Source organism: Psammomys obesus, unplaced genomic scaffold, assembly GCF_907164565.1.
Source record: "Psammomys obesus unplaced genomic scaffold, mPsaObe1.curated_primary_1811, whole genome shotgun sequence".
Taxonomy (NCBI): domain Eukaryota; kingdom Metazoa; phylum Chordata; class Mammalia; order Rodentia; family Muridae; genus Psammomys; species Psammomys obesus.
In genome coordinates, this window is record NW_026596064.1 from 15819647 (window position 1) to 15845893 (window position 26247).

Below are 26247 nucleotides of genomic sequence, written 5' to 3' on the forward strand. Positions count from 1 at the left end.
AAGGATTATCTAGGTCAAATTATTTAAATCATGTCTCCTAAATTATTATAATACCGTTTCCTGTGCCTGTATAGACATATACATATCCAGATACATATCTACATTTCTAATCTAAATTATGAAATTATCAGGAATTTTTTATAATCTGATAATGCATTAATTACATCTTCATAGCTGCACAGCCTTTTCTAGTATTTTCTAGCATAGCCACTATCTAGTATTATTATTATTAACATTTTCCTGTCTGATGGGAAAATGGTACAACCATATTTTCCAAACTGCCAATGAGCATGTTTCCTTCACACCCCAATAGACTATACCTGCACATGAAATATATAACTTTACTTATTTCAGAAAAAGTTTGTCCCATTTGCTTTTTAAGTATCTAGAACAATTTTTAAATATTTTTGAGCTTATAATATAATTACATCATTTTCTATTTCCCTTTCTCACTCTAAACCTTCCCACATAACCCCTCTGCTATATTTTTAATTAATGACCTTATTTTCCATTAACTGCTGTTACATGCATGTATGTATTTGTATATATGTATATATTCCTTAACAGTTGCATACAGTTTATATGTTATAGACAATGTGTTCTTGTGTGTATGTTTTAGGGCTGACCACTAGGTCTTGAAGAGCCAGTTGATTCGCCATTGCTTAGAGAAGACTTTCTCCCACTCTTAGCATTCCTTAGCTGCCCATAGTTCTTTGTGGAGTGTTGAGGTCTCGTGTGTTTTTATCAATAAAAAAATAAACTCTGACAACATCTGGTTGACATTATGGTCTATTTATGGATTGATTTAGAGGTACCTAACATTGTTTCAGCAGTAAAAATTGCCTTCCATGTTGGATTTTTGTTGGACTACCTCAGTTCCTAGCTTTTAAAAGTAAGAATTTACTTTAAAAAAAAACTAAATTAAACCTATAGTAAATAATTTACTAATTTTTGTATAGTGCCTAGTAGGAATTATATACTTGACAAGACATCCATAAAGACAACATGTTCTATCTCAAACTATAAACTGTGCCATTATCAATGGCAAATTATAAAATAATAAAGATTGTTTTTATACTCTGATAATGTATTAGCTACATCTGCACAGCTGTGACCAAAATATCTAAGAGATCAAAGGAACAAATGATTTATCACGGTTTTCAGTTTCAAACAGTCTAGTCCTTATTAGTCTTGAGTTTGAGGCTCAAACTCATTAGTATTTGAGTTTGAGTTTGTTTTGTGTCATGGAAAGCCACAAAACAAAGAAACAGCATATAGGAAAAGGCCAGAGGAGAAACAGATCCAACATCACACCCCTCTTAACCTACTCTTCCAAATAGACTCCATTAGTACCTTTTCCCAACCCCCAATAATGTTATATTATAAAGTCACCAAGGGATTGATTCAGTGAGTAAGAGAGCCCTAATTCTCTTACCATCCCTAGAAATTACGGCAGACACACATACAGGTTTGCTTCACTAATCTCTTGGGCATTTTTTTTTGCCATGACAAAATTGACAAATACTCTCTATATTAGGTGGATTTATTTAAAAAAATCAAAATTATCTAATTTTTATTACTGGATATTGGCCATAACTTTATTAATACCAAAACCAAATAACAGATACAAGATTAAGTCATACTATTAAATTAAATCATATAATATTTAGAAATAAAAGCTACTCTGTTACCTTCTCAACAACAATGATTTAAGTATCAAATTTACTTCTAGGTAAAATAAAAACTTAGAGCATTAGTAGCAAGAGCAGTTCATTTATTTGTTTACTTGTTCATTCATAATTTCAGTAAGATTTACTTTTAAATGCCACTGAATTTTACATACTAATTAAGACGTTAAAGCTCCAGAAACATTTTCAAATACCTATTTTCTGAAACTGTGGTAAACAAAAGCAAGAGATAGCACACTTACTTTTCCTTCATCTCTTGGGCTATCACTTAAATGTACAACTGGGCCTGGGTGAGTCTTCGTGGATCTGTTAAATCAATTCAGAGCAATAACTTAAAACTAGACAGTAGAAAATGGTAAACCCCCCCCCCGCCCAGATGTAGCCCATGGACAGCTCAGTCTCCAAGGGGGTTCCCTAGTAAGGGGAGCCTGGCAGTCTCTGGCATGAACTTGGCTGCCTGTTTGATCATCTTCCCCTGGCATGGTGGCCTTATTAGGCCACAGAGAAAGAGGCTCCAGATAATCTTGATGAGACCTATATGCTAGGGTCAGATAGTAGGGGAGGAGGACCTCTCTATCAGTAAACTAGGGGAGGGACATAAAGGGAAAGAGGGAGGGAGGGTGGAACCAAGGGGAGATGAGGGAGGGGGCTACAGCCAGAATACAAAGTGAATAAATTTTAATAACAATAAAAATAAAAAATTAAGATTAAGATGGAATACACTTCCAGGGGGTAGGGCTAAGCCTCCAATTCACTTAAATTTTAGCTTCCTTTTTTAATTACTTTTCTTCTTCCTATTAAATCTAGTAAAATGGGGTTGTTGTTGTTTTTAAATCAGGCATGAAAATTAAGTTCTATATTCAAAAACGGCACTTTTAATTACATTTTTGTAAAATAAGAGTCCTTAGTATTTTAATAGCTTTTATTATTACAGAGAAATGATACAGCCACAGGCTTGTGTACCAAACCTATTTCAACGAAATTTTAAAGTGCTTACCTAATATAGGATTTCCTTTGACATGAAATTTCCTATGATTTTTGTCCCTAAAGCAAAGTACAATGTCACCCTGGATTTAAAAAGAAATTCTTTACTGATTAACTAGTAATAGCTATCCTACAGAAAACTGGCAACCTTGGAGAAACCTAGTTTTTCATTATATATATTTTATCTGATTTTTCCAGTGTAATGACTAATAAGTAATTATGTGTACAACAGCACAATTAAAAGTTAAAAGGACCATGTCAATCCGACCTTAAATTTATTCTACTCTGATTATCTGGCCTGGTTTCTTTATAAACCTAATTTTAAAAGGAAACATGAGACTTTGGCAGGGGTGGGGAGAGGCCTCCTCTAAACGAAGACCTTGGTTTTGTTTCCAGTGATGGGATTTCTAACAGACCTTTATATTTTCAGATTTTTAAAATATTAAACTAATGAGTCTCTTAAAAAATAAACCTAATTTAACATTACTGAATATGATTGTATCTTAGTTAAACATGATATGGTCTGACATGACCACAGAATTGTTTCTCATTGACACAGCCCTTTCCATGATCCAATTGTTGCAGAGGACACAAAGACAAATGAACTTCATATAGAAAGGGTGACTGAGTTGGCACAGTTCTACTTTATTTTTAAAAAAGAAATAAAATCTATGACGATCCTTTACAAAACAATACAGGCTATTTAAATCTTAGAAATTATTTTAAAACTGATAAGTAAGTAATTCTAGGCTTCTCTTATAATGACTCCTAAAAGTGACTCAAAGAAATACAGATGTTGGTAAATTTCATGAATGGATTCATGCATCCCATTCATAAATGTATTTTCTCATCTAAAAATGGACATAGTACAATTGGCCTTACTAAATATATTATTATATAAATATATATATATATCCTAATTTAATGGTAAAAGATCACATTCAACAGTATATACTGAGGTTGTTCTATTTGAAAATCAGAATTACTATTTGTATTATAGCGTATATTTTAAAGAAAATATATACAAGCTACAAAGAAAAGTTCATAGAACTCTTTTTAGTTCTATTCATATGTAATATACACTTACATGTAATTATGGTATTCTGGAAAAGTAAATGCTTCTTATAAAGAATAATGTCCTTAATTATTTTTTAGTAACTAAAATAGTCAACAAATCAAAACTGCTATCTATCTGTTGGTTTTTATCAGACCAACAATTATTAAAGTGTACTGCATGATAAATTAGTGAAAACAATGTTTCATAGAAAGAACTATCTATACTTATAGTTTTAGAAACTCTGAATTAAACAATGTGAAGTATTATACCTTTGCAAATCTACATAGTAAATCTATATGTTAATGCAAATAAATATTCAATTGTTTCCAAAATTATTAATGTACTCCATTTTTTAATCATGGAATCATATTAAAGAAATGTATTTTGGAAATACAGGTTAGACCATGTTAGACTCTTTCATTTAAAGCCTTACTATATAGTAAAAGTGTTCTAGTTCAGACAATAATTCAACATTTAATTTGTAATTTATAATGAAAGTTTAGAGTATAAAAGATATTTGTTTTATATTATAATATATTAAAATTAAGGGGAAATGTTTTATGCTGTTTTGCTACTTGAAGATAATGACTATTAGCATGCTGGTTATTTTCTGTCTGTTTCTCTAACATTAACTTCCAAAATCCCAGAAAGTGTCACTAGCAAAACATCATTGTCACAAAAGTGACAAAATTCTGAGATAGCATTTATTTCTAACATATCATAAGTAGTAGAGAGCAATCAAAAGATCATTTGGGAGACTGGGAGTTTAATTAAATTTTTATTGATTACAGTGGAATTACAGTGGAGAATTTTATTAAATTCTCTGAGACACACTTTGGAAAATCTACTTTAAATTAAAATCATTGAGATTAAATAAATAACTTGTTATCAGAACAGATTTAAGATTCATTTCAAAATAATCTTTTCTTTAGAACTTCAGAGAATAACAGAACTCATAGGAAAATGAGTCTGCTCTTCCAGAGGATCTGGGTTCGATCCCTATCCCTGACAGGGTAGCTCACAACCACCTCTAACTACAGTTCCAGGGGATCTGATGCCCTCTTCTGGCAAGTACACAACGGTGCCCAGACACATGCAGGCAAAACTCAGATACCATAAAATAATGAAATAAAACAAGAAAGTTCAAGCCGTAGTATCAGAACATGAAGGATCTTGAGTAACTGCTTCTCTTTGAACTCAGAACAATATTACAGCAAGGCAAAAGATAAACTCTTACCATTAATAAGAATGCCTGCTGATTATGATTATTTTCATATAAAACAATTCATTCTCACTATGGCTATGTAATGTTAATTATAATATCACGACATTTTTACATGAATAAACTTTAATGTTTATTCATGGCTGATATATGTACCCTTTTATTATTCACTTTATTTATAATGTATAAAAATAACATATTAATACAATCATATCTATTTTTTTAAGTTATCTATGGTTTTATTTAGTTCAATTTCATTTAAATTACATATTAGCAATAGATTTATCAACTAATTATAATCCCATAGCTTATATAATATATGCAATATTTTAGTCAAATAAAGTGACAGCCAAGTTCAAACTTACAGTTCAATTGCCTTGTTCCACATGATGACATATCCAGAAAGAATGAAAGATTCAATATTTACAATATGTGTATTTCCTCTTTCTGTTCCAACATAGAGCCATTTACTCTGGAAAGGTAGATGACAGTAAGTAATTCTGAAAGAAAGAAAATTACAATTAAAATATCTGAATTTTACATCTGATCAGTACAATTTCCTTACACACATCACACTAACATACAGTTATAGTTGTATAAATAATAGAAAAACCTATGTACTGAGGTAGCATTTCCTTATTAATAAGAGGACATAGGACAAAAATAACAATATATCATTAAAATGAATAGTGACAATCATTATTAAATAAGTATCTATTATCGGCATGAATTTGTGTTTTATATTTCTTGACCAATAGACAAAAACATGAAAGTTGTGGATAATAATGGGAACAATGTGTTTGATACATATGCACCCTGAAAATATTTCAATCAGATTATGAAGTCTTATGAAATCTTTTTTTCCAGCATTAGTAAATGGTGGTACATTATTGTCACTTATGGTCATACTGTGGGACTGTATTTCAGAGCTTCCTTCTCATATCTGACATCGTAGTACTAGTTAACCAACCTTCCCCAGCCTTCCCCACACCCTTCTTTCTTCCCTGGCTCTGCTTCTGGTAACCACCATTGCTAAGAGATCAGCTGCACTATTTGTCATCCTGAAAACGTGTATGTATTCCTGTCTTATATAGAAAAAAACTAAGATGATTTTTACAGGAGCAGAAAATTGAACTTTGCTTTCAAATATATTTGATAAACTACAATAGGCACATTATAGTCAAAATGACAAAGAAATGTTCTCATAATTAATACTTCTAAAACTGTGACTAGGTATGTACTTTGAAAATGGAACCATTCTACAAGGTCATTTAAACTGTCTAATATGATGGAAATAATTCTAAATGCTTTACATATTATGTACAAAATACAATATAAACTATAAACCTCTGATCTATAAATGTTTAATTCTATCTCTATAGATGCATACATAAGACAGAAACTGCTTGCTTTGTAATTGCCAAATCTAATAGCTAATACAAGTAAGTGAAAAAACTGATACAAACTATTCCTATTCAGTTACAAAATTCTTATGTTCCTACTGAGCTCCACTGTTTATTTATTTAAATAAAAGTCACTTCAAAGATAAATTGGGTACTTAATGAACATAAATTTCAGAGTTCATAGAGTAGTAGCTATCTCTACACGAGAGTATAAATCATTTACTTTGTTCAGATGCTTGGCATTTAAGTATTAGGAGGAAAAATGTTAAGTTCAGAGAAATCACTTTATTCTTCCCTTAGTGTTTGTGTGTGTGTGTGTGTGTGTGTGTGTGTGTGTGTGTGTGTTGCATACTTCAGGCTACTTGCTGTCTTTTTTTTTTTCTACCTCCCATTTCAATGTACAAGTGTTAGACTTTCTTTAGTTTAATTGTTCTAGCTTCATCTTCATAATGGGCTTTCTGGCTAGCTCTGAGACCCATTCAGTATCTAGGGCCATCAGGACTACTATATATGTAATAGGAAATGTAACAACTCATCTATGAACATTGTAAATGGTCTCTCTAATTTGCATTCATTGTGCTTTTCTAGACACTTTTTTAAAACATTTATGAATGCTCTTTCTGTATGTACACCTGCACTCCAAGAGAGGGCATCAGATCCCTTTATAGGTGGTCATGAGCCGCCTGATGTGGTTGCTGGGAATTGGACTCAGGTCCTCTGGAAGAGCACCCAGTGCTCTTAACTGCTGAGCCATCTTAGTAGCCTCCTCTAGACTCTTAAAAGGATAATAAATTCACAAATAATATCTTGCCAGAACATGTGACCGCATAAAATGTTATCCTAGAGTTTACTTGGAAGATTATCTACTAAACTACCAAAAAAACTGAAGAAAATTTTAATATTAGGCAAATAGCTACACTTTAAAAAAAATGAATGGTAAATTCACACAATTCTATCTTATAACATGCATAAGACTGACACTTATGACTGCAATGGCACCCAAGAGTCAACAGTGAAGACAAAATGTGTCCGGTGCACAGTCTCAGCCTGCCATACTGAATGTTTCCATATCCCCCTCTCTGGATCAAATGTTATCTACCTGTGAAAAGTACCAGGCATATGATATTAAAAACACTAGAAACTTGCTATGACATAATCAACTGCAAAGTTAATTGATTTTTCTAATTAATGAGTAACCTATGTGATATTGAAAATCATTGATTAAAACATGAAGTCTAGAATAGCTGTCTCCAAGGGATATTTACTAATATTGCACAGTAAATAACTTGATGGTCATGTTTCTAGGCAACAGATGATCAATTTTTTATTTGACCTTCAATAGAAATAGGAACTCATTTTAAAGCAGATATAAAATCGACCCTTTCTGAATCAGAGAGATGGAGAAAACATAATCTAAGAGCTTCAAACAGGACGTGAGGAAACCTCAATATGATACAGTGATCTCAGCAGTTAACAAGTAAATTCTGAGAACTGCCAGGCTCAGTGGTGAAGCCTGAGGCAGGAGGTAGAACTCCAAGGTAAACAGGCATACTTTAATTTTTCCTGACCCTCACTTAGGACTCAATTTGGCAATCCTGTAATTTATATAATATTTGGATTTTTAATAAAATGGCAATATGGGTTTGGTGCCAAGTTCCTTTAAGTTTGGTGTGTTTATTCTTTGTATTTTTTCACCACCTTTATCTATCAAAACTACTTTTTTCCACAGTACACCATATCTTATGTTACAATGATTTGACATCGATTAATTTTTTTTAGTTTTTGTGATTGTTAGATTCAAAAAAATAGTATTGAGTATTAAACACATTTTAGCTACGTGCTCTACTACTGGGCTATATCTCTGGCCCTGATGTTATGTATCTTGTGCATAGATTTAAAGAAATTATTTTTTTATTTTATTTTAATCACAGGTCATTCACCTGTATACCAGCCGTAGGTCCCTCCTTCTTTCCCTCCCAATCCCATCCTCTCTCCCTCATCTCCTCCCTGCCCTCTTCCAAGTCTACTGATAAGGGAGGTCCTCCTCCCCTTCCATCTGACCCTAGCATATCATGTATCTTCAGGACTGGCTGGAGTGTCCTTATCTGTGGCCTAGCAAGGCTGCTCCTCCCTCGGGGTGGGGTGGGGGGCGAAGATCAATGAGCCAGTCACTGAGTTCATGTCAGAAATAATCCTTGTCCCCCATACTAGGGAACCCACTTGGATACTGAGCTACCATGGGCTATATCCGAGCAGGGGTTTTAGGTTATATCCATGTATGGTCCTTTGTTGGAGAAAGTCTCATAGAAGACCCCTGTGCCCTCATATATTTGGTCCTTGTGGAGCTCCTGTCTTCTCTAGGTCTAACTCCCTCTTCTTTCATATGATTCCCTGTACTCTGCCAAAGGTTTGTTTATTAGTCTCAGCATCTGCTTTGATACACTCCTAGGTAGAGTCTTTCAGAGTCCCTCTGTGGTAGGCTCCTGTCCTGTTACTTGTTTTCTCCAACCTCCAGTGTCCATACCATTTGTCTTTCTAGGTAAGGACCGAACATCTTACCCATGGTCCTCTTTCTTGTTTATCTTCTTTAGGTGTATAGATTTCATTATGTTTATCCTATCTTATAGGTCTAGTACCCACTTATGAGTATTTACTGTGTGTGTCTTTCTGCTCCTGTGATACCTCACTCAGAATGATCTTTTCTAGATCCATGATTTCCTTGTTTTTAACTGTTGAATAGTATTCCATTGTGTAAAAGTACCACAATTTCTATATCCATTCCTCTCTTGATGGATATCTGGGTTGTTTCCAGGTTCTGGCTATTACAAATAAAGCTGCTACAAACATGGTGAGCAAATGTCCTTATTGTGTACTTGAGCAAAGTTTGGATATATGCCTATGAGTGGTATAGCTGGGTCTTGAGGAAGCACTATTCCTAATTGTCTGAGAAAGCACCAGATTGATTTCCAGGGTGGTTGTACAAGTTTACATTCTTACCAGCAATGGAAGAGGGTACCCCTTTCTCCACAACCTCTCCAGCATGTGTTGTTACTTGAGTTTTTTATCTTAGCCATTCTGATTTAAAGAAATTATTAACTACAGCGGAAGTACCTGCCCTGGATATGAATAACACTATTCTATAGCTGGAGATCTGGATAAAAGAGGGAAAGAGAAAAAAAAACCTGGCATCTCAGGCTTATACTCTGTGTTTCCTGGCTTCTATGAGATGGGTAATTTCATTCTTCTATACTCTTATGTCCTGATGCTCTGCCTCACCATGGTACAGAAACAGCCAGGTGGTCGTAGACTGAAATCATGAGCCCAAATCAATCTTCACTCCTTTGTTCCATGAGGTAATGTGCGTTACAAAATGTCTAACATGTGAACAGTACAGTTCTGATATGTTATTAATCCATAACAAGATAAAACCATTTGGTTCTAACATAATCGTAAATGTTGTGAACTGAGCCTCTATAGCAGCATTGTTGGATAAAATCATCTCTTTACATAATCTAGAATGTTAGTGTTAATGTAATATAAAAATTAAAGCATTTGAAGTAAAAAGTTACTGTGGACCATTCACAACCCAAGATCACGCAAATGACCTTAGTTTACGAAAATATTGTCATAACTCATAAGACAAAAAAAAAAAAAGCTTTCAAGTAAAATAGTACTAAAGCATTGATGCTGCCTAGAGGAGACTCACTGGGGCCAACCATAGTGCTGCAGACCTTCAATGCCAGCATTTGAGAGCCACAGGCAGGTGGCTCTCCATGGGCTTGAGGCCAGTCTGCTATGCTATATGCTCTCTCAGGATGGATAGATGGATAGACAGATAGATAGATAGACAGATAGATAGACAGATAGATAGATAGATAGATAGATAGACAGATAGATAGACAGATAGATAGATAGACAGATAGACAGATAGACAGATAGACAGATAGACAGATAGACAGATAGACAGATAGACAGATAGACAGATAGACAGATAGACAGATAGATAGATAGATAGATAGATAGATAGACAGACAGACAGACAGACAGACAGACAGACAGACAGACAGATAGATAGATAGATAGATAGATAGATAGATAGATAGATAGATAGATAGATAGATTCATTCATAGGGAGAATTTGACCTTTTTTGAGGCAGGTTTTCTCTTTGTAACCTTGGCTATCCTAGAACTCACTTTATAGACCAGGCTGGCCTTGAACTCACAGAGATCTGCCTGCTCCATTATCCCTTTATTTTTGTTTTGTTTTTGTTTGGTTGTTTGGTTTTGGTTTTGTTTTGTTTTTTTTTTTTTTTTTCAAAACAGGGTTTCTCTGTGTAGCCTTAGCTGTCCTGGACTCACTTTGTAGACCAAGCTGGCCTTGAACTCACAGAGATCTGCCTGCCTCTGGCCTCCCTGAATGCTGGGATTATAGCATGTACCTCCGCACCTGGCTAGTTGTATTATTTTAATTCATATATACGAATAAAATCAAATCAGACACACTTTCTGTCCTAAATTCCTAAACTTATTTCCTCATTGCATTTTAAATCATAACGTTTTAAAGACTATTACTTGAATTTTTTCTCCTTCAGGGCTTTTGAGACAGGGATTCATAACATATCCAACCAAGGTTGGCCTCGAACACACAGCAGTCTTCCTGCCTAGCTTCTTGAAGTCTGAGTTATAGAATGCATCCTCACAACAAGTTCTGTTAGTTGATTTTTATCTGTTTTTAAAATAATTAATCACTTAATGGCTGGTAGTTTTTCACTTGACTAACTCGGGTCAGTTGTAAAGAAAGCATTTTATATCACACTGAGGATTATATTCTCTATACTTTCTTACTCAAATTTAAAAATTGTCACTTTATCACATTGTATTAAGTAAAAGTAGTGATCAGAAGGGAGAACGTTTCAAATGATCATTTTCTTGTCTACTGTGAAAGGATATCAAGGCATTTAATCACACAGCTGACATAAATATACATGTTGGTACCATGGAATGAAAATTTATATAACAGATACTATAAGATTCTGAATTTTGGTTCTAAAAAGCATCAACTAATATAGTATACAGTCATGGAAAGTTGGTTTAACAATGGCTCAAACCAAAAGAGAAAGAATGAGAGCTTTGCTTGCCCTTGACTTCAATAAAAGTCAATAATTCCACCCTATGATCAATTACTACAAAATTATACAATGCTAATTATCATATATTCACTTATCTCATAGATGTATTATGAGGTTTCCATTTATTAATAAATTTATATAAGTTTTAAAATATTTGATCAACTAGAGTTTATATCTAGGCAATGGTACCTGGTTTAATAAAATATTTGAAAGCATACCATGCAAATATGGTAGGATTAGTAGTAATATCAAAGTAAGGACCATTATTAACTGGTACTTTGAATAATCTTATTTTGGAAGAGAGACTGGGTATCTTCTATAGCTACATGAACTACAAGTGGGATTAGTATATAAGAAATTGACAAAACACACTCAAATTTTAGGCTAGCATTAATAAACTTTGAAAGGACTGGTTCTTCTAAAATGAGCTATCTGTCATCTTCACAGTTTGCTTACCTGGATTTAAAGTCACCTAGGAGACAGGCCTCTGGATGTGTCTATGATAGCATTTCCAGAGAGGCTTAGCTAGGGAAGGAAGAGCTACCCTGAAGATAGGTGGCATCATCCCAAGGGCTGGCAGCCCAGACTGAGCAGAAAGGAGAGGTGAAAGCAAGCTAAGCATTTATATCTGTCTCCTGGCTGCGAACGGCCAACGACTGGCTGTCTCCTGACAAATGACCAGCTCCCCCGTGCACCTAATGCTTGTCTTTCCCACTCTGATGGACCATGCCTTCAAATCCTAAGTCAAAACAAGCCCTTCCTTTCATAAGCTGCTTTATGTCAGATGTTTTGTCATGGTCATGAAAAAAGTAACTGATAAAAATAGTTTTTACGTATGATCTTATAAAAAGAGGTGTTAGTGGAAGACTTTTAGATTCTTCCCGCTTTTCAGATACAAAGATTCCATGGTTTTTCAGGAAGAGAGAGAAGAGAGAGGGGTAGAAAAAAGTGGAGGAGGAGAGAAACAAAATGTCTTAGCATCTTGGATACTAATTGTATACCTGTTAAAGAAAACTAAACTGTTTACACCAGTCTATTAGTACAAACAAACAAGACAGGAATAGCATTTCTACTTAGACAGCTCTCCAGACAATTTTTATACCTCCCTTTTAAAGACGGTCAACCTTTTACTAACGAACAAGTTGGCTTCCTTCAGCTCTATCAGGGAAAGCTTGAAGACGTTTTTGGCAGAAATAGTACACAAGACTTATGTTAATGTTTCTGCTCTAAAAATAGAAGAAATGATTTGTAACCACGTAAATGTCTTGACTATCTCACTTTGTGGGTGAGAAAAGCAGGTCAGCGATGGTATGTGAAGGGAAGAAGTGAAGTTGTAAGGGGTCTAAAGATGGAGGCACAAGGCAAAGCTTTAACCTCCAGAACACAGTAGAAGACAAAGTACCTCTCCATATCTCAGATATCAGCCTGACAAACATAAAAACCCACTCCACACAAGCTTACTTAAGACTTAAGAACAATTCTATAACACATTTTCTAATGTGTCTAGATTTTCATTAAAAAAATCATCCATCAAAGGCTTTTTAACCATTGAATGAAAGGATCATGTGGGTTTTTTTTTCTTTCAGTTTGTTTTTATGGTGGATTACATTGACAAAATTTTGTATGTTGAACTACACTTACATCTCTAGGATGAAGCCTACTTAGTCATGGTGGATTATCTTTTTGATATGTTCTTGGGACTTGGTTTACAAGTATTTTATTGAGTATTGTTACATCTATCCCAAGAACAACACAAGAAAACCCATAGAATCGACTAACCTGGGCTCATGGGAGCTCACAGAGACTGAACCAACAATCAGGGAGCCTGCATGGATCTGACCTAGGCCCTCTGTATATATGTTACAGTTATGTAACTTGGTCTTCTTGTGGGACTCCTGACAGTGAGTAGGTGCTGTCTCTGACTCTTTTGCCTGCTTTTGGGACCCTTTTCCTCCTACTAGGTTCCCCTGTCCAGCCCTAATAAAAGGGGGGAGGGTGCCCAGTTCACGATATGCCATATTTGATTGATACCTATGGGAAGCCTGCCTTTTTCTGAACAGAAACAGAGTAGGAGTGAATGGGAGAAGAGAAGAAAGATTGGATAGGAAAGGAGAGAGGGAAAACTATGGTCAAGATGTAATATATGAGAGAAGACTAAAGAAAAGAATTTTTTAAGTATTTTTATTACTTAAAATCGTTTTTAAATTTAAATATATTTTGATTATATTCATCTTCCCCAAGTCTTTCCAGATAATAAAAAAATTTTTAAAAAATCATTCATCATACTAAGAAATAGGAAAACCTCACTTAGAGCACAAATGGATAAGAATAAAAATAATGGATCTAAAATGAACAGTCAAAAATAATATATAAAAACTCACCTAATTTGGAAAAAGATATAAATCAAATGATGCAAGAAACTGGACTACATAAAACATAATAAATTCAATGAAATAAGACCAAGGGAGATCTTAGTCTAACATCTGAATATCTGAGAGTTTGAATATTGACGAAGAGAGGGACAAAGAAAACATGAGAGGGCAAAAGAAAAACATAGGAAAAAGAGGAAACAGTTAAAGAAGAGAAAGTAATAGAAGGCAGAAAGAAAAAGGAAGGAAAATGTTGGGAAGAAAATTAAGAGTGAAGAGAAAGGATGGAAAAGAAAAGGAAAGGGGGAGAAGGAGATGAGGAAAAAGAAAGATTTTGAAAACAGAAAGAGAAACACCACACTGTAACTATACAAGGGTAGGGGCAGAGCCAATGATAGCAAATTCTCATCAAAAGTTATGGAAAATAGAATGAATCAGGATGAAATCCAAGTACCTAAAACAAGAATGCAGCATTCAGCAAAATGATTTCTCAGGAATAGGGGAAAAGATGTAACTATGAGGCAAAGCAAAATTCACCACCTTAAATGCAGTGCCAGGGAATCTAATGCACTCTAGCTTCTGTAGGGACCTGCACACACAAGATGCATATAAACTCATTCAAGAATACACACACACACACACACGCACGCACGCACGCACACATAAAGAAAAAAAAATGTATCTTAAAAACCCTGCCACTCCCAAAGGAATGGCTGAAAAGACTAATTAAAGAAGGAAGTATGGAAACTCAAGTATGACTAAAATACGAATAAGGCAATACATTAATTTCAAATAAAATTTCCAAAGAAAGTAAATTCACCTGTTTTATTTTAAATAAGACCAATAGAGTGCTGCTTAGTTTTTTGTTAACTTAACACAAGCCAGCGTCATCTGAGAAAAGGGAACCTCAATAGAGAAAATGCCCTCATCACAGTGGTCTATAAGCAAGCCTGTGGTCATTTTCTTGATTAGTGATTGACATGGGAGGTTCCAGCCCACTCTAGCGAGTGCCGCCTTTGAGCAAATTTGGTGAAAAACAATATATAATAATAATGAATAAGACCACTGAATGATAATTACCTTTAAGAGTAAGGAAACTTAGAAAGTCTAGTTGAAATAATTGGATTTTATCATGACTCAACATTTTTGCTTGTGAAGGATTCTGGTGCATGGGAAAAGACAAGCTACAAACTGAGAGAAAGTATTTACAAATAACATGACTAATAAAATGCCTGCAGAACATAAAAAAAACATGCACAGGTAAAGTTGTGCAGGGAGCTCTGGGAAAGCGGCTTCCATCCAGTTGTCGTTTATGCTATCCTGTGGTGGTCTTTTTCATGAGGCAGCTGCTTTTGAGCCGTCTCTTCCTATAAAGAACCCTTCCTATACTTCTGTTAGTAACCCCAGTAACTACTGATAGGTTCACCAAGTTAGATGTTGGTGCAATTGTTAGTTTAGTCTGTTTTGGTTTTTCTATCTAGATTGAGTAGCTGTGTGTGTGCTGTGTCTCCCTATATGGCAAACAGAACATAAACTTAACCAACATCCAATAAGAAGCCAAGGCCCTCCAGCAATTAGCAAAATACCTAAATGTTGCCAACCACAACGTAAGACTGAAAGTGGATACTACTTCATTGTGAAGTCTCCAATGAGATGTTCGAGATGTTCTGAGAGCCATGTGCATTAAGCAGGGTTCTCTGAGGGAGCAGAACCAATAGAACACACACATACATGCGGGCGTGTGCACGTGATAATGGGATCTATTAAACTGGCTTATACGCTAGAAGCTGAGCAATCCAATTACAGCCATCTACATTGCTGGATGAACAGAGAACCTATAAAGCTTCAGCCCAAGAAGTTAAACTCCTCAGTGGAACCAGAATAAGGATGAAAGCCTAGGGATTTTCTGAAGAGCCCCTGGTAAGGAGGGAGGACGCTAGAACTTGATTATAGGAAAGGAAGGGAACATTGGGGATGAACTCAGAAAAACGAAGCTCCACATACGTTTTCCCTTACGTGAAAATCCTAGCCTCTAATTGTTGAATGAATGGTGCATCTCAGTGGAAATGGATATAGGTAAAGGCCAAGAAACTAGAAAAGGAATCATGTGAGTAGGGGGAAATTTTAATAGAGGATGGTAGGAAAGACAAAAGAATAAAATAGAGGAGGGAAATATTGGTGACAAAAGGATAAAGTAGGGAAAGGAAGGTTTGGCATGGGACAAACAAAAATATAATACATATGACCTGGAAACTTATAATTCCATGTAGAAGACAGAAAACATTTAGTATATATAACCTTGTATATTTTGAATATTGAACCAAGTAAACATATTATGCAAAAATTTAAAAATTAAAACATTTCAGATTTCCCTAGTAAAGCAATCAAGTTTTCTAGATACATATTCAAGTCATAGAGTTGTAAGCAAAATATGCCTTCCCTTTTTTAGTTAATATTCCTTAGAAATATTTTGGTTAAATTTAGCAGGCAGAACACCACAGACAAAAAATATGAACTGACATAATAGGTTCTAATAATTTAAGGGTCTATAAATCACAGTTTACATATTGAATTTCATCTACAAACATGTGAAACACTCTGTGCTTTCGCTAACATTACAAAAATTTATGATCAGTGAATCACTGATAGCAAAGATTGTTTTACTTAAAAAATGGGAATGTTTTATTCATTACTCAGCACACATTACCAAAGTCAAAGTAACTTTTTCATGTTTCAGTCTAAAATGTATTTGAAAGGAATCCAAGGATCAGGAGAAATAGTCATATTTCAAGTCACATGATGACATAGATATATACAGAGAGAGAGAGAGAGAGTATATTAACACAAAACAGTCCGAGGCTGGAGAGCTGGTTCAATGGTGGCCCACAACTGTCTAACTCCAATTCAAAGTGATCTGACACCTTATTTTAGCCTTCACGGGCACCAGGAACGAATGTCGCGTACAGACACCCATGCAAACAAAACACCCATATGTATAAAACTTAAAAATTTAAAAATTTAAATCCTTTAAATCAAAACAACGGTTCTACAGTTCTTAGGATGTAAACTTGCACCAATCCTGTCAGCTTGCTCCTTCTGTTGCTACCAATTAACTCACTTCAACTGTGCTTCACCTCTGGTTATGAAATTATAACAAGAAATAGTGATCATAAATATTTCTGTCCTCCTAAGAGAGTCATAAACAGGGCCATCATATCTCCAATAATGTCTGAATGGTGAGGAAACAAAGCAAAACAAACAAACAAACAAATCAATGTAGTTTGTTCATAGATGTAAAAGTGAATAAAGAAAAGTGTTCCTTGAAAAAGGAACAAAGAAAAAGTGTCTGTGTGTGTGCGTGCGTGTTTTGATGTCAGGGGTTGGCATCAGGTTTCTTCCTTGGTGACAATAGCTTGTTACTGGTGTTGTTTTCTTGCAACACACTCATAATTGAATCTGGAGCTCACAAATTTGGTTAGGCTGGTGGTCCAGGGATTTGCCTATCTCCACCCTCACCAGGTTTGGCAAAGATGCTAGGGATTCAACCTCAGGGCCTCATGTTTGCAAGCACTTACCGGATCACCTCCTATCTCCCCTTCCTCAAAGAAATCGTATGAGCAGCGTAAAATCTGAATAAGTGGTGCGTTAGTGGTACAGCAGGATAATATACCACTAAAGCACCTCTGAACTTATACTTTTCAATATCGTTAAATTTATGCTATATTACTTAATTTATATTTAAAATATGATAGCACTCTTTGTGCTGGGTACTGCCTGTCCTATTGTTCTTTTACAGTACTCATAAAAATCAATTCTTCTATAAATCTTCCAATAAAGTAGGACTAAAGCAGGCTAACTAGAGAAAAAAAGTCCCAACTTACTTAGTAAGTTCTTAAGTGTTAATTCTCCTCATTGTAAAAAATGCTACCTCTAAAGATGGCAATTCATAAAGTAATGACATACAAAATACTCATGAATTTTATTCCGAATATTTAGTTAATAATTTAACCCTCACATATTATGCATATAAGATTAAAAATACTAAAAGTATAATGAATAATTTCTATATAGCTGCCATTCTATTTACTCATACTTATAAAAACATGTATACTTCATTAAAAGCTGTCAAAATTGCAGTGATTCCTTATTAACCATTATCATGCAACAAAATAAAATAAGCACCATGTTAGGCTCTAGGTCAAAACTGTTTTCCTCCAGTGTTTAACTTGACCTGAACAGTGTTTGTCAATCTGTATAAATTTACTTCTCAAAGGTTTTTCTCATTATCACTCACAAATTTTCCTATGTTGTGCTTTCCCATTCACTTTAAAAAGCCTGGTTGCTTCCCAAGTAATACACCCTTCTAAAGAGTGAAGGTAATACTCAATGTTTACTTGATCACTGGTGACTATTAGTTAAGTGGACATGTACATGTCTAGATCTAACTGGAAATGGCAACATGTAATATAACTTATTACTAATGAAATAATGTCTCCCTTTTGCATTCAAATAAACTCCTGGCTATGATTATTCTCAGATGAATGGAACTGAATTTTTATCAGAATATCATCTTTGGCAACGTTGAAATTCAGTGTTTAATTAGAACTGACATACTTGGACGCTAAAACTTTATTCAGTATTCTACTGTTAAAAAGCATTTAGAAAAGAGGATTACAATATAGGAGCTGGAATAAAGGAAATAAATGACATAATCAAAATATGTGAAGTAAATTTGTTTTTACTTAACATTTGAATATTATGTCTCAGTTTTCATTGCCATAGCCAGAGGAAAAGAAAATATGATTGCTGAAGTGATACTCAACAGCTTAAGGTTTAGGTAGTTCACATTTTTATAAGTGGCTGGATCTGTCCCAATAATATATTTTCTATGAAAAAAAAAACCCTGCAAATAGCATAGATTTAAAAGAAGAAAAATAGAAGAAAAAGTCTGTCAAGCTAGCACGAAACTTGCTTGAGAAACAATTCTGTCAAAAATAAAAGTTATGCAGTGCAAATGATCTTACCGTTCTCTGTTAAACTTCAGAGAATGAAGGATGGCTGGCCTTTTCTGTCTCAGATTCCACAAATGAAGCGTATCATCTGAACTTGCACTAACCAAAGCGCCCTGAAACAAAAGAAGATAAGGTATGCAGCTTACCTATGAGGATAGCAGAAGCAGAACATTTGCATTTCACATTGCTTGGACAGCTACAGCCGATACAAAGTGAATAAATTGTAATAAATAATAATAATCAACTGAACAGGGAATGAGAAAAATGTGTTTCCAGTTTACATTTACCCATATTGTTCCACAGCAACAAAGTTTTTAACATTTGAGGGAAATTTTCTCATTTTCCTTCTAATTTTATTTCAGAGAGCAGACTTGAGAGCCTCCCTTCTATCCCTAGAAATCCTCCTGTAAGCCTGCAGGTGAGACTATATAATCCTTGTCTTAAAAGAGCATTTTTAGACATCGAACTTCTCATTTATTGTTGTGGTAGTTTTGTGGGGCCAAAGACTTAGATATTCTGCAACAATGTATCTAGCCTAGCCCTCCTTTTAGAGACTTTATAAGTATAAATCCTTTCTTAAGAGTGTAGGGACAACGATTTGGGAGTAATTTGCACAGAAGCAGTTTTTCACAGTGAAATGAAAGCATATTTAAGTCCAGGTAATTTATACCTCTAGTGATGACAAATATGGTACAAGGAAAACATTTCAGCTTGCAAAACAGATGCTAGGAACTGGTTTGGGCCAGCATTGTCCAAGGTGCTGGCAATACAAAGAAAAGTCAAGATTATCATCTGTACTGAGATGCCTCAAACAAACTGGTGGGAGTTGAGGTAACTGAGATATTGTTCGTATTCTTGAATATGTACAAGCTGTAAAAGAGAATACTCTGAGGTCTGTAATGAGACAATCGAATCGTTAATTAGCATATCAAAATAAAGCCACAAAATTGCAAGTTATTTTGAAAAAAAAAAAAGCACAAAGAATTCTAAAAGTTACAGTCTTTACAAATTCAGTCCCTTGATAATAGCTAATAATGTCTTTTAAAGATCCAAAGTCTTTTAAAAGTCAAGGTCTGTCAAATGTGGGTTCCAGTAAAAAATAATAATGATAATAATTTAAATACTTTACTTCAAGAGGGAAGAAGAACCAGGGCACAGTCACAATCAAATCAAAACTGAACTCCTACTGTTCAATGCCTGGATCCACTCGGGATCTTCCAGGCTCCTCCACCGGGCCTGGCTAACTTCTCAGGCTCCGGCTCTACGGCACACACGGCTTGTTTCCTAGGCTCAGGCTGGCTCCACTCCAAGGCTGCGCTCTTGGTAGTCATCCCTTGGTTCTGGCAGCTCCAAAATGCTAGGGTCTGCTACTGAAACTGAGCTGCACTTTCACCGATAGCCTCTCATCGTCTAAGAGAGTGGTGCTAAGCCCCAGCTTCTCTGCATGTCCCCGTCAGTCCTGCGCCTCAGCTGCCACTGAGACTGCCCCTTCACTGAAGGCCTCGCCTGGATTCTCACAGCGCCAGACCTCAGCTGCTCTCCATGACCTCTTCATGCCTTCCAAACCACTACCACCTGAGTGACCCTTATACTATCAAGTTAGGCTGCCAGCATGAGGTAAGCCTTGGCTGCCTCTGGAACTTGCTTCTCTGTGGTCTTAGGAAATACTTCCCGAGAGATTTCACCTCAGTGATGCTGTTCTCTTCTTAATCACTCAGCTGCAGCTGCCAGCCCTGATGGTCCCAGTAAAGCAAAGGTTTTACTTCAGTGGTGCTTACCTCATTGATCAGGAATTGAAGCTGCAAGACCGCCGCACCACTCTCGTGCTGGCAGTAACAGTCAACACCAGGCCTCCCAAGTCTACCGCAATAAAAGTCAAGGATTCTAACCTTTGAATTAGCACAGACATTAAAAAGTGAAAGAAAATCTGACTTATTTAGCAAGTAATGTTTTGACTCTTCATTGTCCTTATTTTTAAAAGAGTTAAAATATTTTACTTTCCACAAATTTAATTATAAAGTATAAATGAATACTAGTCTAACAATTAGAAGAATGATAGTAAAACATTGGAAGAAAAAAGTTTCCTTTTCATTAAAGTAAAACAGGAATTAAGAATCCAGACACATCTCATTTCTTTTAATATTCATCTGATTAAACATTTCTTTCCCCAGAGTAGGTTCAAACTATTGAAAGATTTTAATGCAATAAATGAAATCATAAAAAGTTTATTATGTTAGCAAGGCATAGTGGCACATACTTTTAATTCCAGCACTTAGAAGGTGGAGGCAGGACAATTTCTGTGAGTTAGAAGACAGCTTGGTCTATATGGCAAGTTCCAGAACAGCCAGAACTACATAGAGAGACCCTGTCTCAAACAAAACTATTTAATATATTCAAATATGCTAACAACATTAGTATATACAAAGCCCTTCTAACAACATTTTAAAACCAATAGGTTATAAAGAAATAGATTAATACATTATATATAAAATAGTTTCTGAATAGAAAAATAAGATTAAAAAACAGATATTAAAAATAATAGCAATATACTTTTTCAGTTAACATAAAGTTAACCTGTAAGTCAGAAAGGGAACAAACAAGAAAAGAGAAAAAAATGATGGAAGATTGTAGGAAGGGAAGAAAAGTCAAACACCACAGCACAAATTTTACTAATGTATTTCTTACCAAATGACATATTTCTGTATATACATATTATTTGCTTTTCATAAATAAAAAACTCATGAGAACTATTTCCAGACATAGTGAAGAAACAGGGGGCAGCTTTATCCTCCTACCCAAGCAATTAAAAAGAATAAACAACATTGACATAAGTGCATTCATGAATACTACAGCTCTCAGACAGTGCATGTCAAACAAGGAATTATGGTAGCTCCTAAAAATGGAAAAGGTTTAGATAAATAAAGTTAGTCTATAGAAAGAGAACAAAAGAGAAAGAAAGGATGGAAGACTGGAGGAAAGACTGTGAGCTTATGACTGTTCCAGGGTACTCTATAGAGAATGTCCTGGCCACAATCTAGAGATATGCAATCTAGCAGGTTCCCTTTGTTGAAAAGACAGAATAAAGCGAGGGAGGCTAAGGACAACCAGAATTCACATGACCAAAAACAAAGTAGAAAGGACACATGCTCAAGTATTTCAGAGATCTGCAGGAAGGCTCCACTGAATGGGGCAAAATGTGAAACGGGAAACAGATTTAGGGAAACTATTTGAAACTGGGAAAGAAAAAAAAAAAGTAAGAAAAAAATGAAACGCTTCTTGAAGAACAAACCAGACCAAATAAACAAACACCAACAAAGATAATTCCTTCTTAAAAAAATAAAGCAAGAAAGAATGAAACAAAAACAAAGGAAAGTTTAAGTGAGACCAGAAATTTTTCTTGTTCCCACCTTCCAAAGTGGAAACCCTAAAATTCACAGACTGGTCATACAAAACACTAAGAAAACTATGACCACAGTTGTGAGGGAAACTCACCTCCTATCTAGAGGTACCTTAAAAGGAGGGGTAAATAAGGTAACTAGCTAATAATATGTATATTGAGATAAAATGAAACCAGTTTTAAAAAATTATTTCTTTTACTTCTTGAGCTTATAATGTAATTACATCACTTCCCCCTTCCCTCTCCTCCAAGGACAACAACAATAGAGCAGGGATGAGGGTAAGGGCAGAGCCCAAGAAGCCTGAGCCCTACACGAAGAATTATAGGCAACTAAGGAATGCTGAAAGCAGTTTTTAAAACTCACAATCAAACAGAAAAGGGTAGAAAACAGATCTAATAAGAGAACTAGAAAGCAAACTGCAAGACCCTGGATTCAATTCAACCACATCAATTCCACATTATAAACAAATAGTATTTATACTCCAATTAAAATTCAATAAGTGTCAGGAAAAAGGGCAATAGTCAAATTATACAATGCCTAGAGGTACCCTTTTTAAAAATATAAAAATAAGCCAGATATAGTGGCTCATGCCTGTAATCTCAGCACTTGAAAGGCTGAGATAAAAGAATTATTGCATTCTGAGGCCAGTTTATGCTTTTCTTTGTAAGAGTTGCCATGGGTCATGGGCATCTATTCACAGCTATAAAACTAAGACAGAAGCTGGAGATGCAGGGACTGGGGTATTGCTGTGACAGGCCTGACCATGCTTTTGTTTGGAGGGATGTTGGCCTTGGGACCTTGGATTTGAAGAGCAGTTGAATGCTTTAAGTGCTGCTTAATGGGCCATACTAGTAGAAGCATGGAAGATAGCAGTGCTGAAGGTAATTTGAACTCTGCCCCCTCAAGAGGTCTCAGAGGAGAAGACTATTTGTATGTGGCCTAGAGATCATTCTTGCGATATTTTGGCTAAGAATGTGGCTGCTTTTGTCCTTGTCTGCCTGAGGAAATCTCAAAATATGTGGTTATTAGCGGTCACTCTCATGCAGATCTATAATGAAAAGGAACAAGCTGAGCAAGGAAAAATATGAGAAAAGAGGCACCTAAGCGGAATGGAGCTAAGTCCTGTGTTCAAGGAGATGCAGAGTAAAGAAAAGCTGGATGTTATAAGAAATAAAGGGAGAGGTGACCTCAGGGCAAGATCACCCCCAGCTAAGCTTCCAACTTGTAAAAAGGAATGAAAGAAAAGCTTACGGACAGGGATGGTGGTGATGCACACCTATGGTCCAGTGTGCTGGAGGCAGAGGCAGGGGGATCTCTGAGTTCAAGAACAGCCTGGTCTACAGACTGTTTCAGGACAACCAGACACTACACAACGTAGGCAGTGAAGGAAACCATCAAAAACAGAAAGTTGATGAAAATGTATTTGAATGAGGCCATGTTTCAGCCCCAGCAAGCAGAAGAACTCAGCCACGTGGTTCTGGCTTTTGAATCAATGATACAAGAAAGGGGTTATGAAATCTCCTTTCATGACTAAGGAAAGCCTGGCATATGTCAGGGGCGTCCCTGCACAGACCCTAGATGTCATTGTGTGAAGCTGTGAAGGTGAAGCCTGGATTACCTTGGAGACCACAGGATGTTGGAGCTGCCAGAGTCATGGGATACCTGCCAAGGAAAGCTGCTAACAGGGAGTGGAACCATCCCAAGAGAGAGAAGTATGTTGCAGTCAACAAAGCTAAAAGGAGTTGGAGATCTGAACAGTGCTTTGACATCAGACACGGAGATGCAGAGTTTGGAGTTTTCCCAGCTGGGTTCTGGTCTTGCTTTGGCCCAGTATTTCCTCACTATACTCCCTTCCCTGCCTTTTGGAGTGGTAATGCATATTCTATGCTACTGAATGTTGGAAGTATGTGACCTGATTTTTTATTTTGATTTTATAGGGGTTACAGATAAAAGATTGCCATGGGTCTCCAAGAGACTTCAGACTTTTAAACAGTTGAGACTGTTAAAAACTATCAGGACTTTTGAAGTTGGGTTAAATGCATTTTGCATTATGATATGGCTATAAGCCTATTGGGGCCAAGAAGTCAAATGTGATGGTTTGAATGAAAATGGGCTCCACAAGGAGTGGCATTGTTGAGGTGTGGTCTTGTTGGAATAGGTATAGCCTTGTTGGAGGAAGTTTGTCACAGGCGGTGAGCTTTGAGGCTTCAGAAGCTCAAGCCAGGCCCAGTGTCACTCTCTCTTCCTGCTGCCTGCCAATTCAGATGTAGAACTCCTTCTCCATGCTTCCTGCCATGATGAAAATGGACTAAACTTCTGATTCTGTAAGCTAGCCCCAATTAAATGTTTTTCTTTATAAGAGCTGTTGTAGTCATGGAATCTATTCACAACAATAAAACCCTAACAAAGACACTTCATAAAACTATATAAAAATTTAGAAGATGAATTTAATATATGATAAGCTTTGAAAATGATACTAAAAATTGGGAGCTGGAGAGATGGGGTAGAAAGTAAGAAAACTAACCACCCCTCCAGAGGACTTGGGGAACAATTCTTAGCACCAGCATGGTGGCTCACAATCACCTGTAATTCCAGCTCCAGGGATCCAAGACCATCTTCTGGCCTTCCTGGGTACCAGGTGTGTACATGGTGCACAGACATACATACAGGCAAAATACCCATATTTATAAAATAAAAAACAGAAAATTAAATCTGAAGGAAAATCTAAATATGTTACATAGCAGAAGTGATGATTCTTAAAAGAATACTCATTAAAGCCTAAGTCTGTGTTTTTAAACCATGAAATCTATTTTTACTTTTTAAAGGCAGAGATTGTCAAACTGTACAAGACAAGAAACACAAATTTTATGCTTCCTACAATAAACAAAATTTAAAATACAGTAAGTTAAAAACACAGTATGTTTTCAAAGGTATACTATCCTGAGACTAACCAAAAGGGATATCTATGTACAATGGGTAAAGTACATTTCAGATAAAAGAATATTGCTGGGGACATAAAGTTATTTACTAATATAAATATTTTAAATTTGTCTAGAAGATTTACTCCTAAATGTTTATATATCTAATGACAGAGATACAAAGTGCATAAAACAAAATCTGATGGAACTACGAATATGAATAGATCAATCTGCAGTTGTAATGGGAGATTTTAATGCCGCTATTTTAATAATGAGGAAGTAGATAGAAGGTCAGTACAAATACAGAGGATTTGAACAATACCATAAATCAGTTTGACCTAACTGACATCCATGAAACACTCTACTCAACAACTGCAAATATATTTAACATTTATCAATATGACAATATACAGGGCTATAAAAAAGGCTCAATCAATTTTTTAAAAAATCAGGTTATACAAAATTTATTCTCTTACCATAATAGAAATAAATTAGGACTCAATAATATAAAGGTTAATGAGAAAATATGTGATACTTAAAAGCAAAATAATATAGATAACCCAGAGATTAAAACTATTTTCAACTGAAGGGGAATGAAAATACAATTAATACAAATAATAAATACAAAACATTGGGATGGAATCTTCCAGTTCTGCCCAAAATACAGCTGCTCCATTCCTCTTAATCTCTCCATCCATAAAACTAAACAACAGCAACAACAAAATTCTAGAGGTAGCACTATAAATAAGCTTAGAGAAAGAATGGTGACCTCAGGAAAGCGATAGCAGAGGGTTCTTATGTTCCCTATTGCCTCTCAAATCGTGGAGGGGGCACTCCAGGGGCCTCCTGAATGAAAAGTTGGAGGCCCAGTCTGAACAGATACATATAAAGGCACTCCCAAATCTAAGGCTCAGGGAACATTGCAGAACAGGTGGTCAAAAGATTGCAAGAGTGTGGTGTGAGATTGTGTCTCCTAGTAATGTCAGAGGCAATACCCATGATGGCTCGCCAATATGCCTGCAACGTGACTGAAAAAGGATGACACCAATGAACCTGACAAGCTAACC

The 26247-nt window shown here is 35.6% G+C and overlaps 1 protein-coding gene across 1 annotated transcript in view; it reads right to left on the reverse strand.

The window, feature by feature from the left end:
* The window catches only part of Stxbp5l (syntaxin binding protein 5L), a 278666-nt gene that overhangs the window by 161828 nt on the left and 90591 nt on the right, over positions 1-26247 (reverse strand). Inside the window, exons 4-7 of the mRNA XM_055625237.1 lie at positions 20643-20724; positions 18877-18977; positions 5317-5451; positions 1931-1994 (exon numbers count right to left, since the gene is read on the reverse strand). Coding sequence (XP_055481212.1) covers positions 1931-1994; positions 5317-5451; positions 18877-18977; positions 20643-20724 — 382 coding nt within the window. The remainder of the gene's footprint in view (positions 1-1930; positions 1995-5316; positions 5452-18876; positions 18978-20642; positions 20725-26247) is intronic.